The sequence below is a fragment of the Sinocyclocheilus anshuiensis genome, unplaced genomic scaffold (assembly GCF_001515605.1).
Source record: "Sinocyclocheilus anshuiensis isolate Anshui unplaced genomic scaffold, SAMN03320099.WGS_v1.1 scaffold726, whole genome shotgun sequence".
NCBI classification, from domain to species: domain Eukaryota; kingdom Metazoa; phylum Chordata; class Actinopteri; order Cypriniformes; family Cyprinidae; genus Sinocyclocheilus; species Sinocyclocheilus anshuiensis.
The window spans coordinates 236417-252162 of record NW_015542365.1 but is presented as its reverse complement, the minus strand read 5'-3'; the positions used below and the strand labels follow the sequence as shown (position 1 = coordinate 252162).

The window sequence follows — 15746 nt, the reverse complement described above, 5'->3', positions numbered from 1 at the left end:
GGGAACAGTTAATGTAAAAGTCTGTGAAAGTGATTTTGTGCCTCTTTGAGATGGCACAATAATACGCCGTTCACTTGCAGAACGCAAGCTTCTAGAGTGCACATACCTCTGAAGTAATGAATTTAGGTAAATGGGTGCAGCCAGTGGTGGTTTTGTAGGCAAACATTGATATTTTTTTACTAGTGGGTGCAGGACACTATAGTTTATTCATGTAAGTAAGGATAGCAAAAGAAAGTAAACTGTGACATATTATACCCAAAAATGCTTCATACAGTGGACTACCAGTAAAACTGATAAAAATTTGGGACCAAAATTATTCAAACACTTTGACCTGACCTGAATTTGTTCTGACACAGTTTAACTCTGAGTTCTTGTCATATTTTATTACCATTTTCTAAACTCTAGCGAATAAACTGTGTGTAATGTGTGAAATTTTGAAGGTGTCTGAACAAATTTGGTTTGACTGTATGTATGAAGTTTGACAAAACATAAATATGACAAACATTAAAAATGATTGTGAATGACAAGACTGTGAAAGAATAAAATAATGGCCTAAAAAGGCTAAATGGAAATTTTCTATGATATTTAAAAAATATACCAAGCAAATTTTCAAAAACTAGAAATATCTGTGGAATATTACAGACGCAACATGCTCTCTATATATTTACATTTACATTTAGTCATTTAGCAGACGCTTTTATCCAAAGCGACTTACAAATGAGGACAATAAAAGCAGTCAAAACTAACAAAAGAGCAACAATATATAAGTGCAAATGACAAGTCTCGGTTAGCCTAACACAGTACACGTAGCAAGGTGTATATATATATATATATATATATATATATATATATATGGGAACAGTTAATGTAAAAGTCTGTGAAAGTGATTTTGTGCCTCTTTGAGATGGCACAATAATACGCCGTTCACTTGCAGAACGCAAGCTTCTAGAGTGCACATACCTCTGAAGTAATGAATTTAGGTAAATGGGTGCAGCCAGTGGTGGTTTTGTAGGCAAACATTAATGCCTTGAATTTAATGCGAGCAGCTACTGGTAGCCAGTGCAAATTGATGAACAGAGGTGTGACGTGCATTCTTTTCGGCTCATTAAAGATTAATCTTGCAGCGGCATTTTGGATTATTACTATATAAATATGTTGTCTTGCAAAACTGTTTATTGCTTTTACCAGAAAGGTGGTTATCCTTTTTGCTTATCATAAATATATGCTTATATCTATTCTGTGTTCTAGGCTTTCTGTTTCCTTTCCAGTTTGCTCATGACCTGTGTGATGTCCACCGGGCCACTTGCTGCAAGTTTGGCCTTCTGTTCTTCTTCCTGCTGTCTCAGGATGATGGGACTCGGGCTGGGCCGCCTTCTCTTGGCATTCTGCTCCAACTGCGTCTCACTAGGAGACAATAGAAAAGAGTAAAGAACATGTTTAATGTCACTTATGCATTATAAAGCAGTATCTTAATATATAGGAACTAGCAGAAAGGCACATCTCACGTGAATCTGTGTGGTTCAGGAGCAATGGCCTTTCTTTGAGTTTCCTTGAACACTGGGGACTTGAGATATCGCCCGTATGAGTCCTTAATGACAGATCATAGGCAAGATTAAATTTAAGCTCAGCACAAGGCATTTGATCTGCAAGGTTTTACATGAGATCAGAGACCTTTTTCATGAGCATGTAAATGTGAGTCTGGGCAGCATCCAGTACATAACGATGAGGATGTGCCAAACCCTTCACTGTTATGTCCATTGTTTTGCCATCAATGTTGATCCAACGTGGAGCTCCACGTGCCAAAAAGGTCCTAATCAAATAAGAATAAAAAATGCCAGAGTTAAATGCTGATGTTATTCGTTTCATTAATGATTAAAACAAGTAGAGAAAAAAGAAAATATATATATTTTATAATTATGTAATTGTTATGTAAATAACAATAATAAACATATATATTACTGTTAAAAAGTTTGATAAGAAGGATTAAAAAAAAATACTATTTATTTAATACAGCAAGGATTAAACTGATCAAAAGTGACAATCGAGACATTCACATTGTTACAAAAAAATCAACTAAATGATGGTCTTATGAAGCACAGCTGTTTTTAACATGGGTAATAATGCACCAAATCAGCAGATTAGAATGATTTCTAAAGGATCATGTGACACTGAAGACTGGAGTAATAGCTGCTAAAAAATGGTTGCTTTGCCATCACAGGAATAAATTACATTTTAAAATGTATTAAATAAATAAAAAAATTACTTAAATTTTGACTGTATTTCTGATCAAATTAATGCAGTCAGAATAAGATTTTATTTGAAAACATAAAAAAATCTTTCCAACCCCAAATATTTTAACAGTAGTGTACACACAATATATAATATAATATAATATTATATTATATAAAAAAGCCAAAAAGCCAAAAATTCTATGCTTACTTATATATTTGCTGAGCCTTTTCTTTCATTGTCTCTGCAGCACCCCATTTTAGATCCTCACATGCCTCCCAGAAGGCAAGATTCTCACCTATTCACCAATCAGATTAAAGTCACAATCTCCTTTAATAAATAACAATTATTGCAGTTTTTAATCTGAACGTCAACAATTGAATCGCATTCTTAAAATGGGGCAGACCTAAACCAAAAATCACCTAATAAGTCTAATGCCAACATTGTTAAAATGTTGTTTAGAATAATGCATACCACTGAACTCCTTTTTAAGGAAGAGGCGGAAATCGGCCCTTCCCCGAGGGTCCATAAGCAGTTCTCCAAAGCTGAAAGTCCAGCACTCCACCCTCATTTTAGTAGGGGTCTCAACACTGTATGAACCAAACACACAATATTTAATCAAATGTTTAATAAAGAAATAAACAAGCTTTTATTTAAATAAAAAGGTTTGTATCTGGCTCACTTTGGCATGTTGAGAGTCCAATATGCAACATCATCTGTTAACCAGGGGTTGCTTGGGAGGCAGGCATGGAGAAAGGGGTCATGCTCTTTGTATGTTGTTGTGTACTTAACAATTCTGCAAAAAAATTACAATAAAATTAAAAATAATATTATCAAAATATTATTACAATATGTTTAAGATATGTAATATAGTTATATATTACAATTTTAATATAATATATTTTATATATATATATATATATATATACAATATACAGGATTCTACATATAATGTAAGTCATAACTGGAATTGTTATATCACAGTAACATACGCTCCAATTGACACAGACGACTTCACCCTTGGTCTCATGATACACTGCTGAGTGAACATAACCTGCAAGAAATCACAATGATTCATTGGTCAAAACCTAAAAAAAAAAATTCTAATTTGATCATTGCCTGTTGCATCTAAATATTTGTGCTAGTTAAAGTTGATACTTACAGTTCTTCTGTAGTAGTCAGATGTTTTTTTCTGTAAAATGATTTTAGAAACAGTTTAAGTGCAAGGAAAGTAAATGGTGACTCACACTAAAGGACTGTGTTGAAAGCAAAAGACTGACATTTGAGCATGTTTGCGTTATGAGTCTCGGTGAATATGGTCCTTTTGTGGACTTGCAATGTCATTTTTTAAAAGCATGCACTCATATTTCTATTACACAGAGACCAATTTTAGGATCCATTGAGTGTGTGCTTTCATTTTGAAGTCATCTGCTGTTTCTTGTCGTGTGTCTCCACAGATAAGTTTAGGAATCAAATCTGTAGGAAAGAAAGAGACAAAGAGTGTAAAACAAACCTATTTTATTGAATACAATGAGACCTTTATAGTGGAAAGCAGTGAGATTATGATCATTTAAATCCTATTGGATATAAGTTGACATGCTAGAAATATCCTTGATAAGCCCAGCACAACAGCCTCTCATCACAATTATAATCTCAGCAGTAATATCTGTTAATGTTGGATATACAGCCCTGTGTCTCATTACAAGATTCTTCATCTGAGCTGCTGTACTGTATTTTGAAGGCCTAGATATCATCACTGTGAAATTTCTTTAAAAAATCCTGGACCACAAAATTTTTTATCTCTTTAGAAGTTGCGATCATTTTTCACACATACCTTTACCTCCTCCATATTGGGGTCGACCATCCTGTCATGTCCATAGTCCATAGCACTAACTGTTCCTGGCTGTTGAGTGGAAATAGCACAGTTGTACTTATTGAATGTAAGTTCTGACGCTTTATTTAAAAGGAGCCTGAGTGCAGAATTAGGAAAATAGCAAAATATTTCAAATAAACGTTCACATCTAGTCTGTGCTGAAACGCTACTGTCAATCAAACTATTGTGGGAGGGGCCATGTAGCATCCTATGACCCCTTTAAGTCATTTTACAAGGAAATATGTCACTTTAATTGACCGTATATACTCAGTCCAAAGGTAACTCACCGGTGGCCGATGTACAACCCAGTAGGCCCGTTCCTGACAGTCAAAAACCACCCGGTCTGGCTTCTTCCTCTCCTTACCCGCCCTACACAAAAAAAGCAATGTGTCTTTTATATGCTGAAACAAAAATAAAATACACACTACCTGGCCAAAAAAAGTCACTGTTTGGATTTAAATAAGCAAATACTGAAGGGCCTTGCCTTGCCTAGTGTGCAGCTTTTCATAAAAAAAAAACCACATCTCTGAAAAAGTACCCACGTACATGTTCTAGGATGATAATGACAAGGTTAAATGGGCTCAAATTATGAAAGAGTGATTCAGTAGTGTGTAATTTTCACACACGAATTGGTCACCATAGAGTTGTGACCCTTTTGAAAGTCCTGTGGATGTGATGGAGTCAGCTTTAAAGAAGTCAATAAAAGATCTTAAACTTTCAGCAACTCTTGATGGAAATATATGTTGTGATGTTGCATAAGGTTGTTGGAGCAATGCCACAACAAATAAACACTGATCAAAGCTAAAAGCTGTCAAATGAAATATTAGAGTGTGCTTTTTTTGGCCAGGCAGTGTATATTGACAACAAAGCAAGAAAAACATTGGGTCTCATTCATTAACCTGTATACACACGGATTGAATGAGCCAGGATAAATCATAAATATTCTGCAATATTTGAAGTTAAGTGTGACCCACCTGTACTGCTCTTTGGCCTGCATTACAATAAAATCCCACTTGTGATTCACCCATTTGTAAAGATTGTTGTACTGTTCCTGAGTAAAGAAACACACAAATTTGATGTCTTTATTAATTCCTAAGTCTAGTAATTTATCATAACATTTATTATAGTGAGTTCCTCTTCCTCTGCATTACAACACAGGATTTCAGAGAAATTAATATACATGTATATTTAATAGATGAGGTTTAAGACAACGATTACCTGTTCATAGAGCTCCAACATCCCTTTCTTGCGTATATTTCTCTTTGCCAAATAAATAGCTGGAAATACACAAATAAACATCTGACCTTGCCAGTAAAAGCCAATTTAAAAATGTGATATGACTCAACATGAAAGCATTTTATCACATTCTTTATCTCAGACCTGTTTGAAGAATAATGAATAACCTCACTGTGAATTATTGCTATGACAACCTATCAGCATGCATGAAAAATGAAAGATGATTACACACCATAGTCTGTGTCTTCCACTGGCCACTGCTGAGCAGGCCAAAAATATGGGGTCTGGAAGAAGAAATGGAAAAGATTAGTACAAAGCATATGGAAGGAAGAACTCTCGTATGCTCACCAAGGATGCTTTGATCAATAACAGTAAAAAACGTAATATTATGAAATATTATCACAAAATCTAAAATAACTGCTCTCTATTGTAACATATTTTTAAAAGTTAATTATTTCTGTAATGCCAAAGCTAAATTTTTATCAGCCATTACTCCAGTTTTCAGTATCACATGATCATTCCTAACCTTTCTCATTATTATCAATGCTGAAAACAATTGTGCTGCTTAATATTTTTGTGGAAACTGTGATGGTAATATATGTGATATACTGTACTGTAAGTGCTATCACAGTATTTGAAAGTTGTTTGTGAAAGTTACCTGAAAGCGATACAGGGATGTGTCTGGTTTAAGGATGAGTCTCTTATGATCTTGTAGTGGATAGATGTACCCAAAAGCCACCATCATGGTCCCCATAGCTCGGGCCTCTAAACATTTAGAATGAGAAAGTAACTTAATGCATCTAAGCAAGACCCAAATCAACAGTACAGCATCCCACATCAAATTGCATATCACTAGAATATATTTCTTAAAGCATATCTGGTTATATTTATACTTTATACATATCTGTTTATACATATATTTATACAGATCTGGACTGAGACATATTTTTTTTTACAATTATTAAATTACTAAACAAAAAACTATATACTTGACTTACCCGTAGCATCTATTTTGAATCGATTCACGAGCCATGCAACAATATCTTCCCCTGAAAGAACAATATACGCAATAAATGTTAAAAGTTCAAGTAAAACATTTCAGAGCAATAAAAGACTGTATCAGTGGAAAGTTGGCCTTCAGATTGAATGTGCCCACCAGGAGTCATCAGCAAAGCACACACACCACGAGAGACAAGCAGGGTTATTATAGATAACCAAAACTAAAACCATAAAAAAAAACATTTTTGTTACTTGAAATAAAGTAAATATGAAATAAAAATATATCTAACAATTATTTCATCTAGTTGCCAAGGAAACATTTCTCATTTTCATTTAGTAATGTACTATACTGAAATAATAAAAAAAGAAATATAAAAATTAATTTCTCCGCTACAAGTGTCACTTAGCGGAACTACAAAAATAAAGCTTGTTTTTAAACGATCTTTATAAAATGGATAGTTCCGGTCCTTGATTCTGATTGGCTGAGCCACGTTCGAAGCTGTTGTAAATTACTCTACAAACATACACATTTGTTTATGTTTGTGTGTTGCTCGGCAACCACTTTGTTGCAACCACAACTGATTCTGAGGAACTACATTGTTTGGTGGAAGAATAATGTTTTTATTAATATCATTACACTTTATTTGCTCTGTTTTATTTTGTGAAACCTTACTACATATATGGAATAACCGTTTAATAAAAGCTTCGCGTCATGCCTAACAACGCCCCTTAGCTGTTATAAATTCACTGTAAACCACGGCTTCACGGGGCTTATTGCTTTAATGCAAATGCTCCCTTTGTGTATTAAGCCCCCCCAAACATCACAAACACCGCTCCAATGGGTCTATAAAAGTGAAGGCACGTCTCAACACGTAAAATAGGCTACTTTCAATAAAGGTTCCAACATATTAGGAATACTTTTAACTAGAAGTTTATCGAAAAGAAACTCTGCACGTTTATCGCAAACATTTCATCAAGTTCCTCCATCTTTGTAAAAACACTGCCAATGTTTATGCTTGTTTTACCTCGTTGTATGTCTCTGTGTATTTTGACAAGTCTTCAAATTTGAGCTTTGAATAGATTAGATTAGACCACTTTAATTATTGGTTGATCAGGTTGCGAAGAGACTTTCAACCAGTATAACAAAAAAATTTTTATGAAAAACTTTGCCTAGCTTTAAGTGGCAGAGAGTATGCGCAAAATAAATATGCTGAATTGGAAGTAAAAATGGAGGCAGAGAATAATTAGTATATAATTTATTTATAATTTGTACATTAACATTTATAAGTTTGTCATTTAGATTTATTAATTTAGCAGGCTTTTAAATGAGAGATTCGTAAAGCGCCTTTAAGGTGAAAACAACAGTGAGTATTGGACACAGAACAAAGGTGCATTCTCAAAATAGCTATCGCACTATGACTCGGTACACCACTGTGTCCCGCTGAGGCTCTCGTGATAGAAGACTAATGAGAAGATCTCTGCAGGGGTGAATCTGATTGGCTTTATTAGTGTCTGCTAGCCTGAGGAGCATACCAGATCATTTCAATTAATTTTTAAATAAAAACCTCAGATGTCTTTCTACTACATAAATTATATAAAAACTGATGTGAATAACCAGAGGTGCCAATTAAGTTTAAGCAAACACAAATCTAAGTTAATCATAAGTCGTATGTTATATGTAGCTGGCTGACAGCATTAAGACGAACGGTGGAGATTACAAGAGCTCTCCTCCCTGAAACCATGCAGCCTAGGAGAGAGTCATTGCAACCAGCTGCTAAGAGGTTGTCATGGCAATAGATTCTTCAGTCTCAGACTCACATAAGCAGACTCTAAATGCATGGACCGCACTAGCACTCCCGAGGAGTAATCCAACCACAACAATCAATACAATTGAGTAGGTGAGCCTACTATCTTTAATTACAAATGCTGTGTCTTACATCTCATAGTTTTCATCAGCTTGAAACCTGTAAATATTCCTTCTTGAGGAATACGATCAGCTAATGTGAAAAGGCGGCTATTTCTGATGATCTCACCTGTTATAGCATGTGGGATGGAGGTGATTACAAGCCTTTGGGTCTGAGATTTCACTCCACTTTTGGGGTCCTGCATCTCCAACACCACGTTCTCCACCTAGCATGCAAAAAAAAGTGATATAGATATGGGATGTACAATATACAAACATCTATTTTTTTAATACCTTGTGGCAGCCTGTGTGCACATCTGACTAAATTATTCCACCGTGAAGTCATCCCTGCTGGTTTATGGACCTCTTTGAAATATACTCAGTGATTGATTTGGGACTCAGCTGTTTGAAGTTTTTCTTGCTTTGTCAAGGTCTCTGGCTTTTGAAGACTGTTGTGAACTCATGCTGCACCCTGGTCTGGATCACAGACAGCTCTTGGCCGGGTTATTGGGTCATTACTATCTGTGCATTGGCAAAGAGCAAAGTAATGCACTAATAAAACATATTCTAGTGGATCACATTGTGGGGGATCACTTCAAGCATACAGCTTGAAGTATCATAGTGATAAAAGAGGGACTGCATTATATGAGAGGCTGATGGCAAAGCTAGACTAATACCATCAGCACACAGTGACCTTATCTGAGAGTAAGCTGCTAAATTCACAATTAACACTTATACAGCATTTTCATTTTTATGACATAACATCTTTACAATGCATTTAAATTGCAACAATTTCTTCTATTTCTAAATCGATTTTATGAGTTTACATTTTTTTATGGAGTTTTTACGAGCTCAACTTTTCTTCAACATTAATTCATTTTAAAGTGGTCGAAACGTTTGATTTTGACACCACTTCCATTTTAGTTATTGTAATGAAGCTATTACATTTACATTTTAAATTTAGAATATAATATAACCTCTTATAATATAATTTTCAATTAATTAATTTAATTTATTTTATTTTAGTGGGTCATATTTTTTGGGGAGTCGGCACTAATTAATAATAAAAGTCCATTTTGTACCTGGAAAACAAAAGAACAAAATCTAGGAAGTGACAAAAAAAATCACAAAATTTAAATCAGAGTACATGGTGTGTCAAATCAATAAAAATATCCGGACTTGAAAACACTAAATAAATGCTAATAATAATAATGATACATTCAATTCAATTCAATTCAAACAAGCAAACATGACAATGACAATGTCACGCAATTTGAATTGATTCAATTGAAGTTCCTCTGTGACCAAAACAAGGACAGTGTTCGCATACTCTTAAAATAATTTGTTTCTGGTCCAGGTAATATTTTTTATTTATTTATTTATATAGTTTTTGCATATACAAGACGCTTTAATATTCTGAATGGATGGAATCACCACTGAAAGTAAAATTGACAGCCTATAATGATAATGAGGATTAAAGTAATTATATTGCTGCGCTCAAATACAGCAAGACCAACTTAAATTATTTTAGCAAATGGCTGCAATATAACAAAGTGTGAAAAATTTAAGGGGGTCTGAATACTTTCCGTACCCACTGTATCATTGGATCTTAAGGCATTAAAGATTATGTGTTAGATTACAGAAACCATATGTAACATTATTCTTATCTCTTTCGCGAGAATGTCAATAACACAGATGGTGATGATGAGCTATGGATGATGCTCTCAACCCACCTTCTTCAGGCATGCCATACGCGGTCTGTAACGCTGCCCGTGGTCCCGGACATTCCTTATGGTCATATTCGCGTCTTCACGCCACAGTCTGTCGACGGTCGTAGACGAGAGAATTAAATCTTTTTGGCTATGTCTAATCTAAAATCATAATGCACACAAAGACGACGGCTGTGTGCGCCAATCAGGTAACAGCTCTGCTCATGTAGGTAAACCTGTATGCAGAGCGCAGTGATTACAGTAACGGTAGATGGCGCTGGTGTCGTCTTTTTCACACGAAGGCACCTGGGGCTGACATGAAACTACAGATCGAAATGGAAAAAAACAAAAACCGCTGGGCGGGATTTATGATTACTATAATGCATAAACTCTTTGTTATTGTGATTATCGTACAAAAAAAGGTTTTACTGCGACGAAAAAGTAAATCTGCGCATGTAAAATGTTTACATTAATTGTTTGATCAACTGGGTCATTCATATTATGCAGGACAATTTAGCTATGTAATTAAAAAAAAGAAAAAGAAAAAAATGGTATATGCTTGTGTTGTAATTTCAGGAGATATTTCTGTAAAATGGGTAGCAGACTTATAAAAATATGCTCTGGACACTAAAACTTTATTACAGCAAGTATAACTTCATTAGGCTACCTACACAATGGCAATAACAAATGAACAGGATGCTAACAGGAACAAAAGCTACTGCACGAGTGTCATTTCATGTTGGACCCTCGAGCAGTGGATTTGGTCGTACTCCCGGTTATTAATAAATAGGCTATAAATCCATTGCTCAAGGGTCCGACATGAAATGAAAGTCCAAATCCGTTAAGTCAATCCATTGCTGAAAGATCATGTCATTAAAGAACTTATTTTTGTTAGTTAAATGAACATTACAAAGATTATTAGGATGGAGTGATACTGACAGGCTGTGTAAAAATATCAAATTGTTAGAGAAAGGGAAAAAAAACATAAACAAGAAACACCAGGAAGCGGCAAAACATTTACTCAAACCAAATTATTTTAAAATGTACCACTATGTTGTCAGTTTTTAAAGAATAGCCTACTGTTTTTTATATTATCCAATACATTAGGACATGACGTGGACATAAAAAGGTAGCCTAATGCTTAATAGGAATTGCCCAACCCAATACATATAAATGATGAAACAATAAATAGTTGTCATTGTGTTTTATTAATTTCCAAACAATAAACCACACCCGTGTATCCGCCTATTTGTACAGAACACGTGAACAGTGATGTATCCATGAAGTCGTAACTACAAAGATGGCGGATTTCCTGCCCTCCCGGACTGCTATAGTCTGTATTCCCAATTGTCTTCTCTCCAGCGGCGAAATTGACCAAATTAGAAAGTCTAAGGAGATCGATAAAAGCCTGTTTCGAGAGAAGACTCATGTGAAGAAACTGGTGAAGATCTTGCTGTTAGGAGCAGGCGAAAGTGGCAAGTCAACTTTCCTCAAACAAATGCGCATAATTCATGGGCAGGACTTCGATCAGCGGGCCAAAGAAGAGTTCCGGGCTACAATCTACAGCAATGTTATCAAAGGTATCACACCAGTAGATTGAAATCGAAAGAGACAAGTTCATTATTAAAAAGGAACACTCAGTGAAATCTCAATTTTGTTGTAGCGGCAGGTACATGTGTTTTATCGACTTCTTTCGCCTAACTTAAGCAAACGTTCGATTGCTCACCCAGCCCATAGACGACGCGAAGGCCAGTTGGGTTTGTTGAACACCAATTATACATGTTCAGATAAAATATGCAGGCTTCGAAAACGGATACGACTGTTTGTAAAACATTTACATATGTAGCCTATGTTCAAGTCTCACATAATACTTTCAGTGAACTTGGCGCCTCTAGAGAAAGTACAGCGCCTACTTTGGTCTGTTAGTCATCTGGATGTGTGATTGTTTTATGACATTATTCTGATATATGTATCTAAACTGTTTCTTGAGACATACCTGACAAAACGGCTAAAAAACGGAAAAAGGAGGCTACAGAATTTAGGATGGAAAAGTAAGGAATTATTTTGATTAACCTGTTTAATAGTGCTTAGGTTTGATCTGCTCCCATTTCTGACTAAATGCCCCCCAATATTAGTAAACCCCATTAAATACAAACATTTATTTAATATGTATTATATAATATTCACTTACATGAATGAATTAATATAAGTACGATGTTTACTGATTTCAGTTAAGTCAAAGCGTATTACATAATTTTTAGTATCATTTATTACATGTCGAATAATATTAGTTTTTTCTTATGTTACTAGCTACTTTAAATTAAGGAAAACAATTTCTTCACTATTTGGGTGCTGAAATTGATATGCATATTTAGTACAGTCATTTTATATAATAAGTATATTTATTATTACTTTATAATAACTTTTTGTATACTGTATAATTTTAGTTATCGAACTCACTGTAGCCCATCTGACCTTTTTGACCTCATAAAAAAGAGGAAATAAAAAAAAAGGACTTTCATTTTCGTAAGTTTGATCATGTTGACAAAATGGTACCTTATGGTCTGAGAATGCATAGTAAAATAATGCTATTTCATTTTCTTTTTAAAGAACATCATGTCAGCAGCCTCAAATGTATTTTTATAGTAACCTGATTAATGCAATATGTCAATATCTCTAATGGTCTGTTTAGGTGTCCGAGTGCTGGTGGATGCCCGTGAGAAGCTGCACATCCCTTGGGGTGATCCTGAGAATCAGGTTCACGGGGAGACAGTGATGGCCTTTGACACCCGCTCATCCATGATGGCTAAAGGGATGGTGGAGACCAAAGTCTTTCTGAACTACCTGCCCTCCATCTGTGCCCTGTGGCAAGACAGTGGTATTCAGAATGCCTACGACAGACGGAGAGAGTTTCAGCTGGTAAATATGAAATGATTACTCATTATTTTGTTTATTATTAATTATTGTACATAGTTTGAACTGATAATTTCAGTTGTTCTTAGTCCCTGTGAAGTAAAGTTTTGGATATAGAATCCACTCACACTTTTTCATATGATTTGTGTAATTGTGGGGGCCGTGAACTTGAAGGAATGTTAATCTGTTGTTAAACAGCTTGATATTATGAATCATGAGAGATAAGCACAGTGTACTTGCATAATTACTCCTATCAAGCTTTTCCGCCAAAGCATTAATCATGGTGTAATGTGTGTTTATATATTTCATATATTTAGAATGTAATTAAGCAGCCGTGTTTTGATATTGTTGGACTGATTATGCTCAAGAAGTCATATATGTTGTGAGCGTAGCATAGACAATGTTTGAAACCTGAGAGTAATGCACAGGTATGAGTTGAACACAAATGAAGTGACTTTTTACTCATGACAATGAGGGCATTCTCTCTGTGCGTGAGTATAGTTTGCATTTCAGATATGAAAATAAGATCATGCATGTTCAGGGGTAGAACCCTTATGACTGAGATTAGGATTCAGCTCAAATTTTCCAACTAAAATCTCCATTGTTGTACAAGTTGTGATTAACATGTTTATCCGTATTTATTTAGTGATAAACATTCATTTTTGGTGACCAAGTCACTTTCTCTTCTTAATTTGCATTGATTTGCATTCCCCATAAAGCAAGCCAATAAGAGGCCACACAGCAGATCCTCATTTTCCTGATTTTGTGTTAGGTAAACTTGCTTATGAATAAGGCCAGAGTAACCTAGTATATCAGTGATCCTCAAATCAAGCTTGCGAGGTCCACTTTCCTGCAGCTAGCCAATGGCGATTCAATTGCCAAGGTGTCCGTTGAGGGTTGTGAAGACAGACATCCAAGTGAAATATATAACACCAACATGTCACATTATATCACAGAATTGCGATATGGCTTAATATCTGGCTTAATATATGGCCAGCCTTGGACCAGCAAATCTGGTGGAAAATATTGTATAGTTATGTTCTACTCTGTGTTTGTGTGTGTGTGTGTGTGTGTGTGTGTGTGTGTGTGTGTGTGTGTGTGTGTGTGAGAGAGAGAGAGAACGAGAAAGAGATAACTAATAACATTTATTATTATTATTTTTTTTTTTGGACAATTGTATAGTGTAACAGGAAATGGATAAAACAGGGAAATTGGGACACAGCACAAGATAAATTCAAAGTTGCACCTTCTGCACCAAAGCTCACATATTGGAGACCTAATTATGATTGTGTGTCTTTTTTTTAATCTTTTTAGGGTGAATCTGTGAAGTATTTCCTGGACAGTGTGGATAAACTTGGACAATTGGTAAAAAAATATAATTTTATAAATATTAATGTTGTCATGGCTTAATATCTGGCTTAATATATGGCTTAAACTTCAAAAGGCTATGATTTCATTAAATAAACACAAGCGCTGCATAGGGTTGGGTATCGATTGAATTTTTTACGATACCGGTGCCAAATCTATACTTTTAGAACGGTACTGGTGCCTGAACCGATACTAAAAAAAAAAAAAACACTGGATAACGTTCAAAATATTAAAAATAAATATACATAGCATTCACATGCTCCTCGGATGCTCTCATTTCCCGAGTTGTGCTTCCCTTACTCTAAGGCTAATAAATGTATTTCAAGATCTGGGTCATTGTTTAATACAAAACAATATTTAATACAAAACCACACATAATGTTTCTACTGTACCTCTGTAAATCACTCTGATATTTAGTTAAAATGAGTGAATTGACTGAGTGCTCTGTCACTGTCTTTAATCAGTTCTGTGAATGACTGTATGGTATGCCACATGCACTGTAATATGTTTTATATTAAATGTTCAAATGAAAATATCATTAAAAAAAGTATGCTTTTATAAATGTAGTTTTATAAAGTATGCGTTCATATGTGTTAAGGGCTAGATTTTCGCTAGAGGAAACAACTGTGGTGTGATGAGATGTCAGCGAAAACTTTACAGTAGATGGGGAAACCAATTGCTCCCTCGTGACCTTTTGTAAACTGTATTTATGACAAGAACTGCACAGATACAGATATTATAACAATCCCGCCGTTTTCATATGAAATTTAAAGTGGACTGACTCTGAGGCCATCACGAATTTGTGTACAGTTTATGGAGCTAATCGCTATAGCCCCGCTAAAAATGGCCTAGCGACGCCCAAGCTTCTTGCGTCCATTTCGGAGAACCAGGACAAATATTTCAATCGATCGCTCAGGCATTTAAGTGGCACCGAAATTTGCGTTCTGATTTGGTTCTAGTACATACCCGTTACATAGGTACCTGTGCCATATTGACACCGGGTTTCGGTACCCAACCCTAGCGCTGCAAGTTTCAGAGTCTGCAGGGTTTCTGCAGGATTTTTAAGCTCAAATTTAAGACCTTTTTAAGACCTGCACAAATAAAATTAATACCATAATAAAATACCTACCGAGCGGGGTAGGGCAATGTCTGTAGTACCATATTAAACTGTAAAATTACTTTAAAAAGCAGGATTTACAGTTCAGATACAAGTTTTCACAAAAACAACATTTTTTATAAAATGCTAAACTTTATATTTCAGCCTTTAGACCATTTTTAAGAAAATGGATGAGTCAAAAGTATTAATTACTATATTAATTTAAACAATTATTAACAATAAATTATTATATCAATTAAATAACATAAATTAGGGGTGTGCGATATTGACAAAAAAATGATATCTCGATAATTTACAGGGATTTTATCGATAACGATAATTAGACAATATTTTGCTGAATGTGTTATTGTGCTGATATCTTATCTCTAATTGTGCTGACAGCTGACTCCTGAATTTTTT

General features: G+C 35.0%; 2 protein-coding genes across 2 annotated transcripts in view; one reads left to right on the top strand and one right to left on the bottom strand.

Annotated features, from left to right (window-relative positions):
* The window catches only part of LOC107692097 (regulator of G-protein signaling 9-like), a 15303-nt gene extending 5210 nt beyond the window's left edge, over positions 1-10093 (bottom strand). Inside the window, exons 1-17 of the mRNA XM_016491001.1 lie at positions 9974-10093; positions 8371-8467; positions 6337-6387; positions 5997-6103; positions 5571-5622; positions 5321-5379; positions 5077-5153; positions 4390-4471; positions 4070-4132; positions 3392-3421; positions 3222-3283; positions 2912-3025; positions 2704-2819; positions 2440-2527; positions 1672-1810; positions 1506-1588; positions 1281-1404 (exon numbers count right to left, since the gene is read on the bottom strand). Of these exons, the coding sequence (XP_016346487.1) occupies positions 1281-1404; positions 1506-1588; positions 1672-1810; positions 2440-2527; positions 2704-2819; positions 2912-3025; positions 3222-3283; positions 3392-3421; positions 4070-4132; positions 4390-4471; positions 5077-5153; positions 5321-5379; positions 5571-5622; positions 5997-6103; positions 6337-6387; positions 8371-8467; positions 9974-10039 (1410 nt within the window). The 5' untranslated portion in view covers positions 10040-10093. The remainder of the gene's footprint in view (positions 1-1280; positions 1405-1505; positions 1589-1671; positions 1811-2439; positions 2528-2703; positions 2820-2911; positions 3026-3221; positions 3284-3391; positions 3422-4069; positions 4133-4389; positions 4472-5076; positions 5154-5320; positions 5380-5570; positions 5623-5996; positions 6104-6336; positions 6388-8370; positions 8468-9973) is intronic.
* Positions 10094-11222: 1129 nt separating this feature from the next.
* Positions 11223-15746, top strand: part of LOC107692049 (guanine nucleotide-binding protein subunit alpha-13-like) — an 11839-nt gene continuing 7315 nt past the window's right edge. The window contains exons 1-3 of the mRNA XM_016490929.1: positions 11223-11529; positions 12642-12868; positions 14177-14227. Coding sequence (XP_016346415.1) covers positions 11250-11529; positions 12642-12868; positions 14177-14227 — 558 coding nt within the window. The 5' untranslated portion in view covers positions 11223-11249. The remainder of the gene's footprint in view (positions 11530-12641; positions 12869-14176; positions 14228-15746) is intronic.